Genomic DNA, 25,189 nt, shown 5'->3' on the forward strand with positions numbered 1-25,189 from the left:
CCGCGATCCTCCTGTCTCAGCCTCCCGACTGCTGGGATTTATGAGCATACTGGGATTACAAGTGTGTGCCAACGCGCCTGGCTCAAATTTTATTTCTTATTTGGAAACAGGATCTCTGTAGGTTCATGAAGGTTTTGCTACTTGGTGAGGCAGTATTCAAACCTGCAATTCTCCTGTCTCAGCCTCCCAAATGCTGAGATTACAAGCGTGTGCCACCACACCTGGCTTCTTAAGGATTTTAAGAGACAACTAGGAAAAGTTATCTGCCCCCAAAATTACCTATGGGAAATGGGAAAATTCCTAGACATATGCAACCTATCACAGCAAAATCACCATGAAACGCAAAATCTGAACAGTTCAATGATAGCGAGGGGAATGAATCAATAACAAACGTCTTCTAGCAAAGAAAAGACCCAGTCCCGATAGCTCCACTGCTGAATTCCGCCATTCATTTAGAGAAGAGCCTCACTAAGTAGCTGAGGCTGGCTTTGAACCTGCACGATCCTCCTGTCTCAGCCTCCCAAGCGCGGGGATTACAAGCGTGCGCCACCACGCCCAGCAGTACTGTAAGTTTTGACACGGCTCAGAGAATAAATTCCCAAGCCTCTCATTAGAGAAAGTGCTAAATGTGTGCAGTGATGTTGGTGTTCACCAGTTGGATCCAATCATTCCACACTGGATTGAAAAAAAAAATCACAACATCACTTTGTACCCCATAAGTATGTGCAACTCTAATCTTGTCAGCACAGAGCAAGGAAAGATAGTAATAATGAAAAGATTACTCAGACTGCCATAGTGGGCTCTAGAACATGGGCGGACATGGAGGGAATGATGGAGAGACTCTTGCAACAGTCCAGGGAGCAGATATCGGCAGTGCGGACTCAAGTGGCCACCGCAGGGGTGATGTGTGACATCCGAATTCTGCATAGATCTTAAAATTAATGCGATATGTTAATAGGTTGTATGGGAATACGAGATAAAAAGTCTATTAATACCTGTCCCCCCTTTCTGTCATAGGAATCAAAAACCTCAGGGACTTGTGTCAGGCCACACAGGTAGACAGAGGAAAGTGCTTGCTTTATTGTCTGGCACCCGATAGTCATTAAAAATGCATTTCATAAGCTGGGTGTGGTGGCCCAGGTACTGTAATCCCAGTACCTGGGAGGCTGAGACAAGAGGGTCACAGGTTCGAGGCCAGCCTCAGCAACTTAGTGAGACTCCCAGCAACTCAATGAGACCCTGTTTCAAAATAAGAAAATAGCCGGGCGTGGTGGTGCATGTTTGTAATCCCCGCGCTTGGGAGGCGGAGACAGGAGGATCGCGCTGGTTTGGAGCCAGCCTTGCTGGCATAAGAGACCCTGTTTCCACATAAAAATGTTAAAAAATAGGTCTGGGAGTGTAGCCCGTGGGAGTGTATCCCAGAGGTAGAAGGGCTTCCAGGAACCCCAGTACCACCAAAAAAAAAAAATAAATAAAAAGAAAAAAAAGAAAGAAAGAAGGAAAGAAAGAAAATAAAAAGGGCTGGGGATATAACTTGGAGGTAGAGCATCCCTGGGTTTAATCTCCTGTACACACACACACACACACACACACACACACACACACACACACACACACACACACACACCAGGCTTATTTGGCTTAGCATTTCAGAGGCTCAGTCCATGACTGGCTGGCTCCAAGACAGAAGCATGGCGGTGGGATGTGGCAGAGGAAAGCTGGTCAGGGCAGCTGGAGGCAGACAGTGTGGGAAGAAGGAATCAGGGACAGAAATAGTCCCAAGGCGATGCCCCTAGGGACGTAAATTCTCCAGTCCCATCGTACCTGCCTACTGTTATCAGCCAGCGAATCCACTCAAATTATTAATCATTCAGCCCATTAATAATAATATTAACAATGATATTCACTAATGAGGCTGGAGCTCTGATTCAATTATTTCACCTCGGAACATTTCTGCGTTGCCAACACATGAGATTTTTCTGGGGGCATCCCATATCCAAACCAAAACATTATCCAAAATGGGAAAGGAAGTAACTTGTGAGAAACTAGAGAAGAAAAAAGGAGGTAACCACGCTTTCTCTTCCCACCCCCCACCCCGGGGGAAATTTAAAGGGGACGGAAATAAAACTGATTAATAGATACATCTCAAAAGTCACGCTTGCTTCACCAAATGCTTATGAGACTGAGTTTAAATGAAGTCGGCTCACAGTTACGATGCTGTCACTGAGTTGGACACTTATTCATCTTACAGATTTTCTTTGGTGGTACTGGGAATTGAACCCAGGGGCATTCTGCCTCCGAGTTACACCCCCAGACCTATTTTTTATTCTTTTTATTTTGAAACAGGGTCTCACTAAGTTGCCGAGAGCCTCACTAAGTAGCTGAGGCTGGCTGCAAACCCGGATCCTCCTGTTTCAGTCTCCCAAGTGCTGGGATTACGAGCGTGCGCCACCATCTCTGGCTTAATTTTGCGGATTTTTAAAGACATCTTGGAGCCAGCCTACACCTTATTTCAGTCTCATATCTTAAACATTTGAGATAAGGGCCTTCAAAATACAGTACCAAATGGTCAAAATGACTCTGGCTAGTTAGTTACAGCAGGAAGACCTTTGGGATTATTATTTTTTTTTCTTCCTGATACTGAGGATTGAATCTAGGGCCATTCTACCTTTGAACTACACCCCAACTCTATTTTACTTTGAAATAAAGTTGTGGAGGGCCTTGCTAAGTGGCCGAGGCTGGCCTTGAACCTGCGATCCCCCGGTTTCAGCCTCCCAAGTATTGGGTTATAGATGTGCACCACCACACCCAGTTTGGGATTGGATTTTGAAGGTAGAAGTGCAAGTCCCAGCTCTAATATGCACATCTGTGACTCTAGGCAAGTCAGCCTCCACTCTGAGCCTGAGGTTAGGCGAGCGGGCATGGCAGGCCATCCTCCTACCTTGTTGAGGGTGTTGAGGGCCGCCTGGGCTGCCGTGAGCGCGGGCTCTGCTTTCCCCAGGTCCTCCTCGCAGTCCTTCTGTTTCTGCTTCACCTCCAGCATGATGAGGGCCACCTTGCGCTCCTCCTCGTCGGCCACGGCTTTCTCTCGGCTCACCTTGTCGGTCTCCACGCCCACCACCTGGATCAGCTTGTCAGCGTCTTCGTTCTTCTGTTTCAGCTCCACTTCCTGGGCGGCCAGCTTGGCTTTCAGGTTGTCCACCTGCAGCAGAGAGGGACAGGGCCTTTCAGGAATAATGACCAGAGGGACTGTTGGGCGTGGCCCCGAGGAGGACCCGTCTCTGCACTGCAGAAGACAAAGCCAACTCCTGATGCAGAGATGCCAAGTTTTGTTCTTAGGTGGGACCAAGATCCCAGAATTGGAAAAGGAAGAGAACCCCGGACAATCTATCTCCTCCATAGAAAGTATCGTGGATTATTTGAAACAACAGCATCTCTGCACCTTCTCTTTGATGCTGAAATGACTTAGGCTGCTTCTCCCCAACATGGGTGACTGTGTGTTTTAAAACTTCAGGTGTCTTAGCCGGGCGTGGTGGTGCACGCTTGTAATCCCCGCGCTTGGGAGGCAGAGATAGGAGGATCACGCAGGTTCGAAGCCAGCTGCGCGTGCTGGCTTAGGAGACCCAAATAAAAATGTAAAAATAGGTCTGGGAGTATAGCCCAGAGGTAGAAGAGCTTCCAGGAACCCCAGTACCACACACAAAAAAATAAATAAATAAAAAATAAAACTTCGGGTGTGTAACATAATACTTTGCACAGAATAGGCTCTTAATAAAGATCAGTTGTTTAGCTAGAAGTGGCCCATGTGGAGTGTGCCATGGATTTGCACAAGAGAATGTTGGTGTGTAGCCTGCAAGACTAAATTTACAAATGGGCAATGGCCAGGCATGATTTTGGTCAACTTTTTTGGGGGGCCCCTTCCCTGCAAGGGAGTTTTGCTGTTTTTTTCTCTATCCTCTATGAAACAGTTCTGAAAACAAACAAACAAACAAACAAACAAGAACAGAATTCTGACCCAGAACTTGTACAGAGAAACCAACCCCTTATCTATAATAACCACCCAGGAAGCCAGCCTGCTCTAAGTGAGACTTGTAAGAAGTCAGATTGTTATCTCTAGTAAACTACAATCCAGAAAGACAAATAGCCCTAAAGAAATCTGTCCTAAATGGCCAGAATTGATTGGTTATTTCTTCCAATTTAGGACCAAAGAAAGCCAGACACGTTCCCCTAACCAGACACATAGGGTACACACAGGAGCCGTTTCTAGTGAGCTTGTGTGCGGTTTCCCTGGGCCAACAGCCTCACTCGGGATATACCTGGAGCCTTTCCCTATTTTTACCATCAAGCCTCCCCCTGCCCCCCGCCATTCTTTGCTGGCACAAACAATGGTGGCTGATTCCCTTACTGTAGGAAGCGTTCACTAAATAGCCTTGATGATTTTTATCTGAGTGGATTTTGCGTATGTCCACAATTCTTATTAGAAATAGTTAGCTCGAGCTGGGCGTAGTGGTGCACACCTGTAATCTCAGTACTCGGGAAGCTGAGACAGGAGAGTCACTGGTTCGAAGCTAGGCTCAGCAACTTATTGAGGCCCTCAGAACTGAGTGAGACCCTATTTCAAAAATAAAAATAGGTGGGAGTGGTGGTGCATGCTTGTAATCTCAGTGCTTGGGAGGTTAAGACAGGAGGATCGTATAGGTTTGAAGCCAGCCTCAGCTACTTAGTAAGGTTCTCAGCGACTTAATGAGACCCTGTTTCCAAATATAGTATAAAATAGGTCTGGGAGTATAGCCTGGAGGTAGAAAAGCCCCTAGGTTCCACCCCCTGTACCACCAAAATATAAAAATAAAAATAAAAAATAAAAATAAAATTATTCCAGGTGTGGTGGCACATGCTTGTAATCCCAATACTTGGGAGGCTGAGACAGGAGGATTGCAGGATCGAGATCAGCCTCAGCAAGTAGTGAGACTCTCATCAACCTAGCAAGACCCTGTTTCAAAAAATGAAACAAATTAGAAAATAAAAAACAAATGAAAGGGCTGGGGGTAGAGTTCAGAGGTAGAATACCCCAGTGTTCAATCCCCAGTACCACACACAAAAAAGTAAAAAAAATGAAATAGGGCTGGGGTTCTAGCTCAGAGGTAGAATGCCCCTGGGTTCAGGACTCAGTACCACACACATACACATGAAAAGAAACAGGTGACCAGGTCACAGTGGGACCACAAGGACCTCAATGGTCCAGACTAGCTGAATTTCCCATCCAGACTCTCAAGTTGAATCCCATCCAGAGGCTTAATGGAGTGATGGGGGTATCCATCCTAGAACCCATCCATCTGTCTAACGTGCCGGGGAGAGAAGAGTACCCTCAGATCCGCACAGTGTGATGGTTTCAGAACCTGCTTCCTGGACCAGCATCTCCACGACTCAACAAAGCATTAGTCACCAAGCTCCTTGGGCCTAGCCTAATGTACTGAGTTGGAAATTCTGGAGGTGGGCCTGGCAATATGATTTAAAAAAAAAAACAATTCTGTTGGTGCACTGTAATTATACATCATACTGAGTTTCAAAGTGATACAAACCTACAGGCGCACAGCGCTTGGTATAATTCCCTCTGCATTCCTCCCCATTCCACACTCTTCCCTCCGTGTATGGGTAGTGGTACCTTCATCTGTGGACATTATTTGAGCTGTTTCTTTCATCAGTTCTCTCCCTCCCTCTTTTTTCCCTTCCCCAAGGCCCTTCTGCTGCTCTATTGGTCTTTCTTCTTATTTACCGAAAGTCCCTTTTGTTTCCACTTTTTTAGCTTCTACATACGAGAGAAAACATTTGACCCTTGACTTTTCTGAGATGGGCTGATCTCACTTGGCGTAATACTCTCTCGTTCCGTCCATCTTCCTGCAATGACATTGTTTTGTTCTTCTTTATGGCTGAGTGAAGTTCCATTGTGTGGATGTATACCATATTTACCTTTTGAAGGACACCTGGGTTGGTTGCACAATTTGGCTATTGTTAAGTGTGCATGTGTGGAACATGGCTACACACATATCACTGTTCGGACTAATTTTTGGGAAGATACCAAGGAGTGGTACAGATGGGTCACAGGGTGGCTTCATTCCTAGCCTTTTTTTTTTTTTTTTGGTGGTACTGGGGTTCCTGGAAGCCCTTCTACCTCCAGGCTACACTCCCAGACCTGTCTTTTTTTTTAATATCTGGAAACAGGGTCTCTTAAGCCAGCGCAGCTGGCTTCGAACCTGTGCGATCCTCCTGTCTCCGCCTCACAAGCGCGGGGATTACAAGCGTGCGCCACCACGCCCGGCCATCCCTAGCCTTTTAAGGAACCTCTACACCGATCTCCACATTGATTGTACAATACATTCCCATTAGCAGTGTATAAAAGTTTCTATCTCCCCACATCCTCGCCAACATTTATTATCGTTTGTATACTTGACGATCATCATTCTAATTGTGGTAAGATGGAATCTCAGTGTCATTTTGATTTGCATTTCCTTGATTGCTAATGACATTGAGCATTTTTTCACATATCTATTGGCCATTGGTATTTCTTCTTTTGAGACGTGTCTATTCGGTTCAATTGCCGATTTTTTGATTGAGTTTTCACGGGGCCAGGCCCTCGGGGATGCCCCTCTAGGTCTAGCGTAATAGCCTTTTCAGATGCAAAAGGAAGATATAGATTCATTTACTTATAGGGAGCAAGAAAGTCATTCGTATTTGCAATATGGCCCATCAATTTTACACTTCGGGTGACCTCTCGCCTCTCATTTTCCCCGACTGCACGCAACGACCCAAGATTACTTCAACTCGTCAACAGATTCAAAAGCTTTATGATGCAAAATGCATAAGGGGAAAAAATAAAACTGAGGCTTAGACACGAGGCTGATAATTCCCCTTTCATGGCAGATCAAAAGAAAAGAAAAAGAAAGGAGGGCGGGGAGGGAAGAATGCTCTTTAATTTTGTGTATTCATGGAAACCCGGAGACTTTGTGTTAACCTCAAATAGAGGCTCGCTCCCTGGACCTCGGCTTATATTCACATGTTGGAAGGTTAATCCGTTTCCATCTCCCGTGGTTCAGCTGCAGAGAGTTATTTCTACAAGGACAAAGATGCAATTGTAAATCAAAATGATTGAGCCGCATAATCACTCCAGTCAGCAAACACACCAGTAACTTTTTGTTCCTTTTTAAATTGTGGGAGATTTGAGTAAATTGAAGTGGAGGATTTTATTTTTTTAAGGGGGAGAGTAGGAGGTTGTTGCTGTTTTGTCTTGCTGATTGCAGATACAGTTTGTGACCTCAGGCCCAAGGTTAAAAAAAAAAAAATCCAGCGGCTTGCTGAATAGGAGCTTAATAGCTCTTAAGCTGTGACTTGGGGGCCCTATTGGTCAGAATTCTCTACAGAGAAGGCAGAACACAGGTTCATTTGATGAATCTTTTGCAATAGAACAGGGAATTGGAACGAGTTACTTTAACTGTTTTCTCCTTTTTCTGGATTCAAAACATCGGAGCCATATTTACCTTATTTAGATACCCGTAAACCCGACGGGAAGATGAAGAGGGAGAAGGCTGGTGACAAAAAAGAGACCCTTTCTCTGTATCCCGCTGGCCCCATGACTTGTGACCAGGTGTGGTCAATGCCGGTGGTAATATGGGGGTGGTGGGAGACCCTCCCTGCTTCAGACACCAAGCACGCAAGGCCACAGGGAGAGACTGGGCTTCCCAGACACGCAGACACCTTGGGAATGGTGCTGAGAAGGAAAAAAAGGAGTTGAGCAGGAGTATTTTTTCCAGCCTAGAAGCTACATTGCCCTGTGGGAGAAATTTCTACCAGTAACTTTAGGTGTCTGGAAAACTTAGCACTGAATCACCAGTTGCTGGAGAAGGGAGGGGAGGAGGTAAGCCCTGGCCAGATCTGCTGTGGAGTTACTCCACAGGGTGTTAAACTAGAGACTTCTCTTTACTCCGAGACTATATAGGCATCCAACACTTTCTGATTTGAATTTGGGTCTCAAGGAAGCTTTCCTCTTAGATATTGGTTTCTATTTGTATCTTTATATAGAATATGAAAATATGTATTTATATTCTACTTATGCAACAAATATACTATTTATAGAAGGTTCTAGACTATTATATTTATATTTACAAAATATAAATATGTTCTATTTATGTGTAGTATATATATATATATATATATCTGTATCTGCTATGTTTCTGTGTCTAATAAACACTTTCTATCCATATTCTAATAACATGGTTGGATTTTACTTCGGAGAAATCCCCCTTCCCATGTCCTCATGATGTGAACGTGGCTGACTGCCATTGTCCCCTAGTTTGGCTAATGAAGAGAAGCCAAGTCACCATATCTGTTCAACAATGCCCCTAAGAACCTAATCAGAGCCAGTGGCCATTTACCAGGGAACTCGGCTGAACATACTGGGAAGTAGACACTCTCTTTTATATTAGGATTGTAGAGCAGACAAAACATATGCCAGAAGTGACCATACCCAAGAGAAAGTGAGCAGAGCCAATGAACGTAAGAAGCCAGGATGGACGGGACACTCTATGAGTGTCCAGCTCTAGCCCTGTCCAGATTAAGCTCTATCTCTGGCTTCTCAGTTGTATAAAACAAACCCTCTGCTTTTATTTTGTTGAGACCAACTTAAAGTTTTGATTTGTTGTTTGCTGTCAAAGAGTCCTCCTGATAGCTATATCATGATTTTTTTTTTTTTTTTGTCTGTATGTGGGTGAGTGAGGGGATACTGAGGATTGAACCCAGGGGCATTCTACCTCTGAGCTACATCCCAGCCCTTCTCATTTTTTTTTTTAATTTTGAGATAGGGTCTTGCTAAGTAGCTAAAGCTGGCCTCAAACCTGTGCATCCTCCTGTCTCAGCCTCCCAAGTACTGGGATTATAGACATGCACTGTAATGCTGGGCTGTATCATGTAATCTTAAATTTTCTCTTTCCCAACTACTGTTCCTTCAATTTTCTCTCCTTTCCTTTCATTGTGTTCTACTTTTCTTCTTGCTAAAGGAATTTGAGTTAAATTTTTTTTTCAATTGCAACCCAAAGAACTCAGACCAATACATCATCATGAAATAATTAACCGTCTACTTCAGATAATTTTGGTGGCCCAAGACTCTTTGAAAACCCCAAGAGGTTCCAGGAAGATGGCGACGGAGAAAAGCGGGGCTTATGAGTCTCGCTAACAATCGATCTCTATTACCACAAAATCAGCACCTCTCATAGCCAGAAAACACCATCAACGGAGAAACAAAAACTGTCAATACAAGGGACAGAGAAAATGAGGGCTGGAAAGACGGGACACCAGAAAGAAACCAGACCGCAGTGCTGTGATCCTCTGTCTCGGTCTCTTTCTCTCTCTTTATTTTTGGTGGTACTGGGGTTCCTGGAAGCTCTTCTACCTCTGGGCTACACTCCCAGACCTATTTTATTTTTATTTGGAGCTGCACCCCTGAATTTATCTTTATTCTTTATTTTGAAACAGGGTCTCAATGAATTGCAACTTGCGTCATCTGCCTGTCTCCGCCTCCCAAGCACGGGGATTACAAACCTGCTCCACCACGCCTGGCTTCTGTCTCCGTCTCTTAAGTGCTGGGATTACAGATAGGCATCTGCATGCCCGGCTGAAAGTGGTATTCTTAAATGTACAAGACGGGATGCAGAAACTAAGTGGAATTCAGTTACAGAAAAATAAAGTCATATTTCTAACCAGATCTAAGTCCAAAACTGTAAGTCTAAAATTGATAGACTTCTTTTTTTTTTGAGGGTCTGTCCCAAATTATCATACAGTAGCTAATTTTTGTCATGATAACCACCCTCATTACTACTTCTAATATAACTAGTATTGCTAAAAAAAAAAGGAAAAACAACTGTATTCTATCTGACCCAGAGCTTTAAGATTCATTTAGCCTGCTCATACCAGATTATAATCACTGAAAATTGTCATCATCAGGTAATTGGATTCTGATAAGAGAATAATTCATTACCCTATACTGCCATATGACAGTATACCAAGACTTAGCTGCAGATGAAGAGATTAAACCAGAGTTCGGAAGTCTAAGTGCCATTTTTGACTAGGAGAAGCATCAGTATAACTGTCACTAAGTATTTATGGAATATATACCACGTGCACAGGACCGCCAATAGTCATCCTCGGGCCCACCCTGAGGTTGTAGGTAATTCGGACACTATTCACTTGTTAATCTGTCTACCCATCCCCCATCCAGCCTCTTATTCATGTGTAGATAATCAGCTATGTGCTGGCCTCTGAGATGAAAGATACATGAATCCTGTCCATTTTTTTTTTTTTTTTTTTTTTTTGGTGTGTGGCACTGGGGACTGAACCCAGGAGCATTCTTTCTTTGATCTCTACCTTCAGCCTTATTTATTTGTTATTTATTTATTTACTTATTTATGTATCTATTTATCTATTTATTTGAAACAGGGTCTCGCTAGGCGGCTGAGGTCTCGCTGAGTTGCCGAGGCTGTCTTTGAACCTGCGTTCCTCCTGTCTCAGCCTTCCGATCCCGGCCTTTTTGGCTGAAGAACTGATGGCAGCATTGCATGATGAAACTGAAGCCAAGGCAGGAACCACGGAGAAGGAGATGTATAATAACCGCTCAGGGAACCGGGAGGGCTTCTCTGTGTGCCTGCTTCTTGTGGAGGGCTTGGCAGAGGCCAGCTGTCAAGCTGGGGGTCAAGACACAGAGATGGGAAGTCATGGCGGGAACTATTCGAGGGTCCCCAGAATCCAGAGCACAGTGCAACGGAGTGACGGCGGGCAAGAAGGGAGCAGATGCAGAAGCCGCGCCGCACACCAGTGCTGCCAGGCCACGTGGCGTTAGAGAGAGAGAGACTTCCAGGAACAAGGAACAGCTAAGGCAAAGGCCGAGTGTGTCTGAGCAGAGAGCCAGAGGCCCTGTGGCTGGAGCGGATGTACCGGGGATGGAGTAATAGGAGGTAAGGTAAAGATGGGGTTTAGGTCATCACACCAGTAGAAATATGGTGTCCTAGGCAATTGGCACATGCCTTTTGCTGACGAAGGTAAAATGTGAACTGATTTCACCTTGCCTGCAGGTAAATAAATAAATTTAAAAAGAGTTTGTATAAGCCAGGTGTGGTGGCGCATGCTTGTAATCCCGGCATATGGGAGGCTGAGACAGGAGGATCGTGGTTCAAGGCCCTCTGCAACTCAGTGAGACCCTGTTTCAAAATAAAGAATAAAAAATAGGGCTGGGGGTGTAGCTCAGAGGTTGAATGCCCCTGGGTTCCATCCCCAATACCGCCAAAAGAAAAAGAAAAAAAAAAGAAAAGAAAAGAAAAAAAGGTCTGTGTAGCAATACACAGAACAAGAACAGGAACAGAAGATAAAAATGAGGCCAGCTGTGAAAACGAGCCGTTCTCAGATGTAGGAAGGTATGTGGCAGCGTCAGCAGAATGGATTCTATGAATCAGCTGCAGGAAAACAGGCAGAAGCGGGCCGGACCAAAAATAAAGAAGTAAATAAATACGTAAATAAGTAAATAAATAAAAGCAAGAGGAATTGTGTCTATTTTCTCACGCGCAAGGTAGAGAGAAAATAGGTACAAAAGGGGCTTCTGAGAAATGAAAAGAGACCTCTGGAATAGTGGATGGAAACTGGGAGAGGGAGGGGGAGGGGTCAAAGGAGAACGAGTGAAGGAAAGCGCCCAACGAATGCCCTGTCCGTCCACACGGGCCGCACTGCTGGTCTCACTAACGTGTGTGGGGAGGAAGGGGCAGGGAGCCGGGCGGGATGCAGAGAGAGACACATCGGGGGCCGCGCGCATGTGTGTTTTTGTATCGCCCTGAATCTCTCTGAGATGTATAATTACGATGCACCGATAAAAGCATTAAAAAATAAAAAGCCACGGGCTGTGTAAAAAGGATGAGACCGGGAAGGGCAATTAGGGAATTAAAAATGCAGTGGCGTAATTAAAACGCTCGTTGCAAACAGAAGAAACAGAAGCGGTATTACATACTATTAAGTTAGGATGGCTGAAGAGAAACTTGAAAAGCTTTCCTAGAATGCAGAGACAGAGGCAAAAGGCATGAAACGAAGGAGAAATAAGAAACAGGGGGCACGGGAACCCATCCAGCTAACGAGATTGCTTCCACGGGACAGGCCAGTCCAGATGGACCAGGGCATATAACAGCAGAGGACCTTCCCCGAGCAGAAGGAAGACCATGTGTGTAGACTTCAAGGACCCACTTCTTCCCGTTAAACGAATCTAAACCCTTTTTGACACATTATATTCTCTGAATCAAGAAACTTAAGTGGGGAGGAAGGATAGGTCAGATTAAAAAAAGTTCAAAAGAGCTACTCCAAAGGCCAAATTCTGAGATAATAAAAGGCCTTGATATTTACAGGAACCCCTGTGATGGTCAACCATTCAGCTGGCCACGATTTTAGCTTCACTGGGCAAATTCATGAAATTGCAGCACCTTAAGGACAGGCCGGCTCTGTGGCTCGTAAGCAGAGAACAGAAAGGGACCAGGGAGGGAGCTGTGCTCTTTGATAAGTGGGCGTAGGAGCCTAGCAGTTGCTAGGGTCATCCCCGATCCTCCAGGGCAGAGCGGAAGATGGGCTGAAATTAATTTGCTTCATTTGACTCCAGTTAGAAGGGCAGTCACCAAGACTCCAAACGGTAATAAATGCTGGTGAGGATGTGGGGAGAGAGGAACTTTTATACATTGTTGGTAGGATTTCAAATTAGTATAACCTCAAAAGACTAGGAATAGAATCACTGTATGACTCGCCTATATCGCTTCTTAGTATCTTTCCAAAAGAATTAAAGTCTAAATACAAGAGTGGATGGCCGGGTGTGGTGGCGCACGCTTGTAATCCCTGTGCTTGGGAGGCAGAGACAGGAGGATCGCGCAGGTTTGAAGCCAGCCGCGCTGGCTTAAGAGACCCTGTTTCCAAATAAAAATATAAAATAGGTCTGGGAGTGTAGCCCGGAGGTATAAGGGCTTCCAGGAACCCCAGTACCACCAAAAAAAAAAAAATTACAAGAGTGGTACATCCATATCTGTGTACACAGCAGCACAATTCACAATCGTCAAACGATAGAAGCAACCTGAGTGTCAGTTAACGGATGAATGCCTACAGAAAATGCGGACACACGATGGGATTTTACTCAGCCACAAAAAACCAAAATTATGTAATTGGCAGGGAAATGGACGTTGTGCTACGTGACATTAGCTGGTCGCAGAGAAGTGAAGGGTCATGTGTTTTCCATCATATGCGGAAGCCAGAGGGGAAACAGTAAGCAAAAGCGACTTCAGATAAATGAGAAGAGAGATCAGTAGAAGAGTGCAGGGGGGGGGGTTTGGGGAGGTAGGTGGGGAGGGAACAAAGGAGAACCGAGGAAGGAAAGAGTTCAAATAATGTTCCATCCAGGTGTGAAGGTATCACTACCCATCTCACTCACACGTACAAGCATGTGCAGTGTGTGTAAAGGGGGTAGGATTCGGAAGGAAACACACCAAATACTCTGTGTATGTATGTTCATATCACTTGGAACCTCGCTACCGTGTATAATTACAGTGCTCCAACAAAAGTATATATAAAAAAAAACTTGTTTCATTTGAAAGAGGTAAGTAGAAACGATAACAGGGACAGCATGATGGGGTCTTCTTATGATGGCTAACTACTCAGAAACATCAGAAGATATACATGAAAAGCCGGGTGTGGTGGCGCACGCTTGTGATCCCCGCACTCGGGAGGCGGAGACAGGAGGATCGTGCAGGTTTGAAGCCAGCCTCTCTGGCTTAAGAGACTCTGTTTCCAAATAAAAATATAAAATAGGTCTGGGAGTGTAGCCTGGAGATAAAAGGGTTTCCAGGAACCCCAGTACTACCAAAAAAAAAAAAAAAGGTATATATGAAAGAAAGACAGAATTTAAGGATTGACATTCCCGATGACTTTTCAACAGATAACATAGAAAAAAACAACAAAAACTGTCACAACCATGAAACCATTCCTCTCCACCATTCACGATGTCCTTTGGTTCTGAGAAGAGGAGATGTGATGGTACAGATGTGGTTTGTCTCCCAAAGGTTCACGCTGCTGGAGGCTTGATTCCAGTGTGGCGGTGCTGAGGTGGTGGTACCTTTAAAAGGTGGACCTTTGTGGAAGATCATGGGGGCTCCACCCTCAAAAGTGAACTAATGCTGACTCTCAGGAGTGGGTCTGGTTTCACATGGGACTGATTTAGTGCCTGGATCCCTCTTCTACGGGCACTGGACACTTCCTCTGTATCTGCTTCCTCCATCCACCATGACATCCTCATTAGAGTCAAGCAGATATTGGTGCCTTGCTGTGAAATCTCCAGAACTGTGAGCAAAATGAGCCTCTTTTCTTTATAAAGCACTCAGCCTCACGCTTTTTATTTCAGCAACACTGAACAGACTAAGACAGTCAGGAAGTGAATTGGAAAGGAAAGCGGAGGAAAAGAGGATTGCAAAGAAGAAGAGAGGCGGGGTGCCTCAGGGGATCCCAGCATCTATGGAGAGGGAAGCAGAGCAAACTGGGAGCCGAGGATGTGAGCCTCTGCTGCGGGAGCTCAGCCTTAATTTTTTTTAAATTGGTGCATTGTAATCATACAGTGTGATGTGGTTCAGGGTGATAGATTTCTCTTCCTTTGTCTGGAATCTTTCCTGTATTCCAACTTCTCCCTGGCTTCCCCACCTATGAGGGAGATCATCCAACCTTTCACTGTTCGTGACTAACTAATCTCACTCACCATAATAGTCTCTAGTTCCCTCCATTTCTCTGCAAATGACAACATTTTATTCTTCTTTATGTCTTCATTTTTGATATTATTTCTGCTGGGGCCCCCGAAAAGCCAAAAATGATTTTCTGATATATATATATATATATATATATATATATATATATATATATATATATTTTTTTTTTTTTTTTTTTTTTTTTTTTGTACTGGGGATTTTGAACCCAGAGGCATTCTACCTCCGAGATATAATCTAGCCATTTTTCCATTTTTATTTTGAAGCAGGGTCTCCCTAAGCCACTGAGGCTGGCCTTGAGCCTCTGCTCCTCCTGTCTCAGCCTCCCAGGTGCCGGGATCACAGGTGTGCACCACCGCACCTGGCTTGATGCTCAGATCTTGGTAGTGCCCTCTCCAGCGCCCCGGTTCAAGTCTGCCTCTCGGGTAGGCGAGAGGGGCGTCGCTTACCTGCGCAGAGGTGCTGTGAAGCTTCAGTAGTCCATTCTCCAGCCGCTCCATTTTGGACCTGAGCTCTGCCCTATTCCTGCGTAACAGGCTCTGGTAGAGTCGGATGAACTCCAGGAAGGATTTGGGAGTTGTGTAGTTGTAGCGTTGCTCGCTGCTCAGGTACGACTGGGAAATCTGGTTGACACTGGTGTGGACAAAGGCCATGAACTTGCTAATTGACTGCTTTACCGCGGGCTGAAATAAAAAAGCAGGAGAAATGCTACGATCAACTCGTAGCAAAGACTGAAGGTGACCGCCGGACCCACCTGCTCCTTCAAAGTTCCTTCTGAGCCTGAACTTAACTCTGTTGTCTGGATACAGTCCGAGAAAGGCTGAACATTGAGGAACGTCTCCATCCCCTCTCACCTCGATGCCATCTGTGTTCTGCAAGAAGCGGAGGCTGACAGACTCCAGTGCCTGCAGAGGCCACTCGTGGAACCAGTCGATGGCCGTGCAGTTCACGATGGCTGGGAACTTCCTGCTGCGGACCCTCAACTTGTTCCCCACGGGGGAGAAACAGAGTGTCACCTAGAAGTCACAAGGGTGGGTAGGGGAACTGAGAAGGTATTAGAAAAAAACTCACAGAGAAGTAGATGCGCCTTTGGCATCTCGATTTCCCAGAAAATTGGCAAGCACACCCAACAGAGACACATCTGTACCTGCTACCCAGCAAGAGATCAAGAATGCTGGGACTGCAGGATGGCAAGGCTCACAGAAGAGATGAAAGGCATCCTTGCTGTGGTACTCAGGCAGAGAAAGGCGCTCTGCTTTCACCAATCTATTCCCAAGACAATCAGCGGAGACAGCTGTGACTAGTAGGAATTCCCATGGACCACCCTTGGTCCCTGCCCACCCTAGTAGGCAAATGGCTACCTTCAGCTGTCGTCGGACCCGGTCTATGAAGAACTTCCAGCAGTTCTCTCTGGTGTCAATCAGGCTTTGGCTCTTGACTTCATTCCTGACATTGCTGATGATGTTTTCAACTTCATCGTCTGAGTAGAGGTCTGGGATCTCTCCTGGGAAGAAACGAGGGCACAGGTGTAGCGTTAGGGTCTTGCGCAACGATGCGGTCAGACAGGAGAGGTTATATTGCCTTGGGAACCAGGTTTCCTGCTTTTTACAACACGCTCCGCCTCTCTTGCTGGTGAAGCTGGACAGATGCTGTTAGTAAGCAAATCTTGGATGGGGGAATAAGTACATCCATGAGGAGGAGGGTACCCTCTACATCAGTGGGGTTGAGGAAACCTTCTTCTTCAGCCATCGGTGGCTGGTAGCACTTCAGTGGTCTTTTCTTCTTTTGCTTAAAGCATTTATTTACTAACAAGTGTATTGTTGGTCCTTCTGGGAATTGTGCTCCTAAGGAGCTTAATATTTTACAGGGACAAAAACCTATTTAGCAATAAGATCATGAGTAAAAAGGGCCATAAGAATATAGAGAACAAGCCCATGTATTTCAGAAGAGCAAGTTATCATTTTCCAGGAAAAAGGAAGGGGAGAAAGCAAGAGTGTATAGTAAATATAATTATAATCTAGAATATGTTAACCCATGAGGAAAAGATGAACTGTACAATAATTTAATATATGGTATGAGGAAAACTGCAGTATGAAAAATTATGGCTGGATCTTATCTTACACTGTACACTAGGGTAAATTTCAAATGAATCAGTGACTTAATTAGGAAAAAATCCCATAAAAATCATAGAAAAGAATGAGCAAAATCCTCTTATCACCTCTGAGTGGGGAAGGACTTTCTAACTGTAACTTAATTAACCTACTCTAAAAGAAAGATGCATTTGATGTGTAAAACTTGATAAATTCGGCAGCATAAAAATTAAAAGGAAATTCCTGGTGAAAATACCATAGGTAAAGAATAATGATAATAATACGACCCCAAGGGGAAAAAATAAGCAAGAAAATATGTCAACCCAGATTATTTTTAGAGGGATAATGTGTTTAATATGTAAGAAAATTCTCTACAAGTAAAAAAAAAATTAAAAAAATCAGCTAAAAGATTGAAAACACCAGGCTCTAAGTGAAGGTGAAGGTGGTTTTACTCCAAAATATAGAATGAATGGGTAAAAAAGCCCTTTTATATTTCGAAAATAAGTCTGTAGGTAGACAATGAGTCTCTCTGGATCTGTATTCATATACAGACTCCCCTAAGGTTTTTCCCAACTTTTCCTTCCTTATAATCAACATAGAAATCCCAGCATGGTAGAATTGTTAAGAGATGGAAGAAGTCTTCCACCCACCCTGCTTCCTTGTGGACTTGGGTGAGATCCCAAAGTGGGAGGTTTAGCAAAATGGTCCCCAACTAATCAGACTGCCTGGAGTTATGATCCTATCAACGAGCTGCTGCTCTTTCTTGAATGTCTACATTTAGAGGGAACTTGACCTGACAGTAGTAACCCAGCCAGTGGTCTTGGAAAAGCTCTCTACCAATTAGCCTGAATCATTGGAAAGGTCAAAATAAAAAAAAAAATTAATCATCACAAAAGCAATGATTTCCTTTCTTCCTTTAATTGGACAGACTTGATTTAATTTCCATTCCTTAAGATATCCAAATAGCACGTCTATAAATTGCTCTGTGCTATAGCTTGTCAAAATCAAGGTTTTACTAATAGAATCACTTATTTCAGCCTCTCGATAAAAACAGGGACTAGAGAAAATGTCTAGGGGAATGAACTGGTATTTAGCATGTGTTGAGAGTTAAGGATCCCAGGAAAGGTGGTTCCTCCTCCTCCTCCTCCTCCTCCTCCTCCTCCTCCTCCTCCTCCTCCTCATTATTATTATTATTTGGTATTAGGGACTGATACCTATAAAAAACATTTTTACCTCCAAGCTACATACTCAGCTGTTTTTTAAAAAAATTAAATTTTGAAACAGAGTCTTGCTAAGTTGCTGAGGCTGGTCTCAAACCTGTAATCCCCCAGTCTCAGCTTCCCAAGTACTGGAATTACAAGCGTGTACCACCAGGGCTGGCAGGGCAGTGGTTTTTTTGTTTTTGTTTTTGTTTTTGAGGTACTACAGATGGAAACCAGGAGCCCTCTACCTCTGAGCCATGCCCCCAGCTCTATTTTTTATTCTTTATTTTGAAACAGGGTCTCACTAAGTTGCGGAGGGCCTCGCTAAGTAGCTGAGGCTGGTTTCGAACCTGTGCAGTCCTCCTATCTCAGCCTCCCAAGTGTGGGGATTACAAGCGTGTGCCACCATGTCCGGTTCTGCCATAGCTACTTTTGCCCTACAATGACAGAATATTGTGACTGTTAGGGTTTGGACACAGAATGTCTGGAAAAGCTCATGAGCTGGCAAGTCAATAATGCTCAGAGGTGAAGTGATGACATCAGAAGGGTTCCTGTCTCAGCAGGGGGGAAATCCATTGCTAGACTAATAATCTGCGTGTATTTGTAGGGTGGCAACGTGGGCAGGTGAATGTAGCTGGAGGTGTGTGTCATTGGGAGTATGGCCTGGGGGACTCTATGTCCAAGACTCCCTCTTCTGTCTCTGCTCCTGGCCTCCATGATGAGAAAGCAGAGTCCCTCTGTGCATCCCACCATGGCTGCTGCCATATCTACTTGGGAGATGGCCCTACTAAAATAACACTTAGGAATTGAAAAAAGGGCTGGGGTGTAGCTCAGAGGTAGAATACCCCTGGACTCAATCCCCAGGATGACGAAAGAGAGGGGGGGGAAGGAGAGGAGAGGAGAGGACTGCACGGGTTTGAAACCAGCCTCAGCTACTGAGTGAGGCTCTCAGCAACTTAGTGAGACCCTGTTTCCAAATAAAGTATAAAATAGGGCTGGGAGTATAGCCCGGAGGTAAAAAAAAAGCCCCTGGGTTCCAGCCCCAGTACCACCCAAAAAAAAAAAAAAATAGCCATGGCAAATATCTAAATAAAAGAGCGTGGCTGTGCCCAGTAAAATAAATGAAGGAAGGACAATAAAATCTGAACTTTGCATAATTTTTGTGTGCCATTAAATATGATGATTATTTTAGTAGGAATACTTAGGAATCCGTGAATCCCATAAATCTTTCCTCCTCTAAGTTGCTGCTGTTGGGTATTTCCTTCACAGAGAAGGGGAAGCTGACTTCAAACAGCGGTAGAAACGGTCTGGTCTGCCAAGCCTAAAGTACTTACTTTCTGACCTTGATTTACAGGAGAGATTCATGCTCAGATGCTAGGAAGCAGAGAGGCCATTTAGGGACTGTTTCCAGGTGAGCAAAGTTTGCCTGTTCAGATATGTTTCCCCAATTTCTCCTGACAATATTGCTGTCATTTGCCCTGTGCCCTACCACATCGTCATGCTGGAAGCCAAAAAACGAACTGCCAGACGAGGTTTTGTGATGTGAACCGACGCCGGGGGTATTTAAACATTCGAAAGCTTTCCTCCTGCATCTTAGAGATGGGAAACACAATTCCTGCACCCAAGATGCTTGTAGACTTCAGGAGGTCATTAAAATGTTCTAAGATTTTGCAAGCTGGGCTAGTTAGTATTCACCTTCTCTGTGTGAGTTCCAAACTTCTGAAAAGGTCTTAACTGTCTTGGGAGAAGAGATGCTGATAGTTTAATATGGTTCAGTTAATGAGACCTTGGTGGTAAAAAATGTCTGCTAAGGGCTAAAGCCTCTATGACCTAGTCATACACTTACTTATGGCCTGATAGTTTCCAAAATATTTTGCTCCTCAAGAAATCTCCCTCTCCTCTCCTCCCCTCCCTCCTCCTCCCTCCTCCTCTCCCCCCTCCTCCTCCTCCTCCTCCTCCTCCTCCTCCTCCTCCTCCTCCTCCTCCTTCTTCTTCTTCTTCTTCTTCTTCTTCTTCTTCTTCTTCTTCTTCTTCTTCCTCTCTCTCTCTCTCTCTCTCTCTCTCTCTCTCTCTCTCTCTCTCGTCATCCTGGGGATGGGGCATTCTACCTCTGAGCTACACCCAGCCCTTTTTTCAATTTTAGTTTTTTTGTTTTGAAAGCAGGATCTTGCTAGGTTGCTAAGGGCCTCACTCCATTGCACTGAAGGGGCTATCTTCAAACCCGTTATCCTCTTGTCTCAGCCTCCCAGGTACTGGGATTACAGGCATGAGCCTGTAAACTATGCGTGGCTCCTCTATTCTTCCCTATTCATGGCAGAAAGACTTCTCAAACCACATTGCTCTGTAGTAATATCTAATACATAAGACTGCACACCATTCTCCTGATATTGCTCTTCTTAGATTAAGGAAGACCTCCTGAATGTCAAGTATGGGCCGAGAGATGTGTTAAATACTGACAATATAAACGATGAAAGAATATAGCCGCTGCAGATGGTTATAGTTTTATCAGCTTTGTTTTATTTCCCAAGCTGAGTGGTAGGTATTGAATCACTCTGTTTTTGTATTGCTGGGTTACTTAACAACATGAAATTTACCAACAACAGACAACATAGTCTTTGCCTTTTGTAAACTTGTGAAACACGGTCTTGTTTCAATACAATGGTGACAATGCAGGGCCATCGAGCGCTTTAGGAATGTGCAGGGGACCTTTCCTAGGGGTGGCGGTTTCTAGGAGAAACAGTGGATTGATAGAGGTAAGCCGAGAAAAAACACTAAAGACAATCAAGTCTTCTTACGTGGGGAGAAGTTAATCTAGACCAAGAAAGAAAAGAAAAGGAGGTCCAAGAGGAGTTAGTTTCCTGAATAAGAACACCCAGAAACAGCACAGCATGTTACTTTGGGGAATGAGAAAATTCTGAATCACTCAGGCCAATTCTAATCCCACGAGTACAAGGTGGATAGGGGTGGGGAGGAAGCGCATAGGTCAAAGGCATTTTTTAGCTATACCAGTGGGGCTTGGGTTTTATCCTGCATTCAGTTAGGAATTACTAAATAAATTATAGCTTTGATAGGTCTTACCTATAAAATCAGTGCCTGGGTCAGTGTGGCAACACGTCTGTAATCCTAATTAATACTTGGGAGGTGGAGACAGAAGGATCACAGGTTGGAGTCCAGCCCCAGCAACTCAGCAAGATGCTCTTTCAAATATGAATAAATAAATAAATAAATAAATAAATAAAGGGTTGGGAATGTAGCCCAGAGGTAGAATGCCCTTGAGTTCAATCTCCAGTATAAAAATATAAGAATAATAATAACAACAACAACAACAACAACAACAACAACAACAACAATGTTAATAATAACAACCTCCACTAGAATATTCGGGAGGTTAGATTTTGAGGAATAACTAGACTGGCAGTTACTGTCTTCATTTTTTTAAAAATTTTTTAACTGGAGGTTGAACCCAGGGGTGTTCTACCTCTGAACTATACTCCCAGCCTCATTTTATTTATATTTATTTATTTATTTATTTATTTATTTATTTATTTATTTATTTATTTTTGGTGGTGCTGGGGATGGAACCCTTCTACCTCCAGGTTACATTCCCAGACCTATTTTATATTTTTTATTTGGAAACAGGGTCTCTTAAGCCAGCGAGGCTGGCTTCGAACTGGCGCGATCCTCCTGTCTCTGCCTCCCAAGCGCGGGGATTACAAGCTTGAGCCACCAGGCCTGGATACTTTTAGAAATTTTGAAACAGGGTCTCCCTAAGGTGCTGAGAGTCTCATTAAATTGCTTAGGCTGGCCTCGAACATGCATTCCTCCTGTCTCAGTCTCCCAAGTACTAGGATTTTAGGTGTGCTCCACCATGCCCAGCCAAGTCGGTTACTTTCTAGCGAGAAATTATTTATTTGGTATGGAAAATTAGAACCAAGACATGCTCCAGTCCTCTCTGTTGAAATAATCAAGTTAACAAAAAGGTTGAGGGGGGTGATTAGAAGACAAAAGTGTCACTCTTAACTGTATCCCTAATATACCTGTGCAGATTTGCTATTTTTGGGCATGGAAGCCTTTCAAGGAATCCGTAAGTCTGAAGCTCTGTGACTTTGAAGCGGGCTACTTGCGTTATGTTTTCACTAGGCCAGGTTTCGGAAATTCATGTGCACTTGAGACAAGTTGTCTTCTAAATGAAAAATTAAAGACTTAATTGAGGAATAAAACTTCATTGGCAAAAGTCCAATAACGACTTCAGCGTCTCAGGCTTTCTGTTAGGAGAAGGTGACCTGGCTGGATGGAAGCCTGCTCAAATACGAATCGAGGCTGGCAGCGGGCCTTATGTCTCCAAAGCTATACATCTCAGGAAGCACAATTTTACTTTCTCAGGTTGTTCTAGACATTTGGCTGCAGGAGAGCTTTAGGGTGGAAGGCCAATTGGATCCCTCTTTATTTAATAAAGTAATAAAATAAAAGCTGTAGGTTAAACACTATGGTGATGAGAGGTCAAAGATAGTAATTAGGAAAGGGGAAAAATTATTGTATCAGGGTAGAAAAAGTATAAGAGTTGGTAAGAAAAATCCTGGATATAAGCCAGGCGTGGTGGCGCACACTTGTAATCCCAGCATTTGGGAGGCTGACACAGGAGGATTGCGGTTCGCAGACAGTCTCAGCTACTTAGCGAGGCTCTTTGCAACTCAGTGAGACCCTGTTTCAAAATAAAGAATAAAAACTAGGGCTGGGGTGTATCTTGGAGGTAGAATGCCCCTGGTTCCATCCCCAGTACTGCAAGAAAAAAAATAATAAAAAGAAGAAAAAGGAAAAATCCTGGATATAGAATTATTTTTGGTACTGGGAATTGCATTCTTGGGGCATTCAACCTCTGATCTATACCACAAGACTTTTTATTTTTATTTTGAAACAGGGCTTTGCTAACTCGCTTAGGGGCTTGCTAAGTTGCTGAGGCTGAGCTTAGACCCGTGATCCTCCTGTCTCAGCCTCCAGTGTAATGGGATAACAGTTGTACATCTCGCTAAGTAGCTGAGGCTGTCCACTAACCACAATCCTCCTGTCTTAGCCTCCAGTGTAATGGGATAACAGTTGTACATCACAGAGCTCAGCTAAACTTCTGGATATAAAGCTAATTTTAACAGACAAGTCTGAGAAAGAAATATGAGTGGGAACAAGCACAGTAAAATACTGGGGACGCAGATCCTCTACACTTAAGATGAAGGCTGCTCACAAATCCTGCTAGTACATGGTTTGGACCAGGGACACTGAGTCGCGAAGGGCCTCGCTAAGTAGTTGAGGCTGTCCTGTCCGCTAACCACAATCCTCTGGTCTCAGCATCCTGAATGCTGGGATTATAAGAATGTACCACCATGCCTGGCTAGAGGTTTTTTTTTTTCCTTTTTTTTTTTTAACTCAGGGGCATTCTATCTCTGAGCTATACCCCCAGTCCTATTTTTTAGTCTTTATTTTGGAACAGAGTCTAACTAAGTTGTGGAGGGCCTAAGTATCTGAAGCTGGCTTCGACCCTATGATCCTCCTGTCTCAGCCTCCTAAGTACTGGGATTACAAGCGTGCGCCACCACGCCAGGCTAAGGGATGGTTTTGCCAATGTTACATTTGGTTTAAGAGTCAGAAAAGAATGTCCCCCTCTTTTTTATGGTGTTGAGGATTGAACTAAAGGGCATTCTACCTCTGAGCAACATACCCTTATTATTATTATTTTTTTAAACGGTGTCTCCTAAATTGCTGAAGGCCTCACTACGTTGCTGAGGCTGGCCTTGAACCCGTGACCCTCCCGTCTCAGCCTCCCAAGTAATGGGATTACAGGTGGGTACCACTATGCCCGGATGCATGCTCTCCTTTTAATTGATATAAATACACTGACATGTATGTAAATGCATAACTTATGCACTATATTGACTTATTTATACATTCTATAGTCTTATATTAATATGTGTGCATAAAGTTTATATTTATATAATTTTTTGGAATGATTGGCATAAGTCCTGAATTACTACATAGAAAAGGACAAAAAGTAACAAGAGTTGAGCTTTTCAAAGGAGTCTAATATCGCATAGAGTGTCACAGGGCATTAGACAACCACTGTCAGGGTCACTGGGGACCAAAGAAAACTCTGTGGAGGTATTCTAAATCTGTTCCTGCTTCCTCAAGGATCTGAATCTGTGGTCATTTGAGCTGGTAACTCAATTGCATCCTACTGTGTAACTATTGTATGTTCATATTATCTCTTTTTTTTAGTCTTTTTATTTTATTTTTAAAATTTTTTTATTGGTGCATTATATTCATACATCATATTGGGGTAAAAAACTTGTGTGTACATACATGTACACATCACTGATTTAACCCCCAAGACCCCAAAGGCACAACAAATTAAAAGGTGAATCAATACGTGGGATTGCATGAAACTGAAGAGCTTCTGTTCGGCAAAGGAAACTGTCAAGTACCTCAATCGAGAGCCAACAGAATGGGAGAAGATTTTTTGCCACCTACACCTCCGATAGAGGACTAATATCTAGAATATACAGAGAACTCAAGAAACTTAACACTAAGAAACCAAAGCATCCAATAACAAAATGGGCAAGCGAACTAAATAGACACTTCACAAAAGAAGAAATTTAAATGGCCAATAAATGCATGAAAAAATGCTCAGCATCACTGGCAATCAGAGACATGCAAATCAAAACTACCCTGAGATTTCACCTAACTCCAACTAGAATGGCCATCATTCAAAACACAAACAACAACAGATGCTGGCGAGGATGTGGAGAAGTGGGAACTCTAAGACATTGTTGGTGGGATTGCAAATTAGTGCAACCACTTTGGAAAATAGTATGGAGAATCCTCAGAAGAATGGGAACAAATCTACCATTTGATCTATCTTCCTGCCAGAGCCTAACTTACCCCAAATCCTACACACATTCTATATTCTCTTTGTGAGGGGCATAGAGAGGAAACAGCACCTTCTCTTTGGGCTAAACAGGTCTCTAGGCTCTGAATCTGCTCATTATCCCATAATCAGATCTCATCCTACTAAGAGAGCCTCAAGATTATTGTCCGATCTAAG

General features: G+C 43.9%; 1 protein-coding gene across 1 annotated transcript in view; it reads right to left on the bottom strand.

Annotated features, from left to right (window-relative positions):
• Positions 1-25,189, bottom strand: part of DNAH9 (dynein axonemal heavy chain 9) — a gene marked incomplete at both ends in the record, with an annotated part of 402,526 nt that overhangs the window by 109,206 nt on the left and 268,131 nt on the right. The window contains 4 exons of the mRNA XM_080712788.1: positions 2,942-3,202; positions 15,257-15,490; positions 15,662-15,823; positions 16,169-16,311. Of these exons, the coding sequence (XP_080568914.1) occupies positions 2,942-3,202; positions 15,257-15,490; positions 15,662-15,823; positions 16,169-16,311 (800 nt within the window). The remainder of the gene's footprint in view (positions 1-2,941; positions 3,203-15,256; positions 15,491-15,661; positions 15,824-16,168; positions 16,312-25,189) is intronic.

This window comes from Muscardinus avellanarius (assembly GCF_963383645.1).
Source record: "Muscardinus avellanarius genome assembly, chromosome: 16".
NCBI lineage: Eukaryota > Metazoa > Chordata > Mammalia > Rodentia > Gliridae > Muscardinus > Muscardinus avellanarius.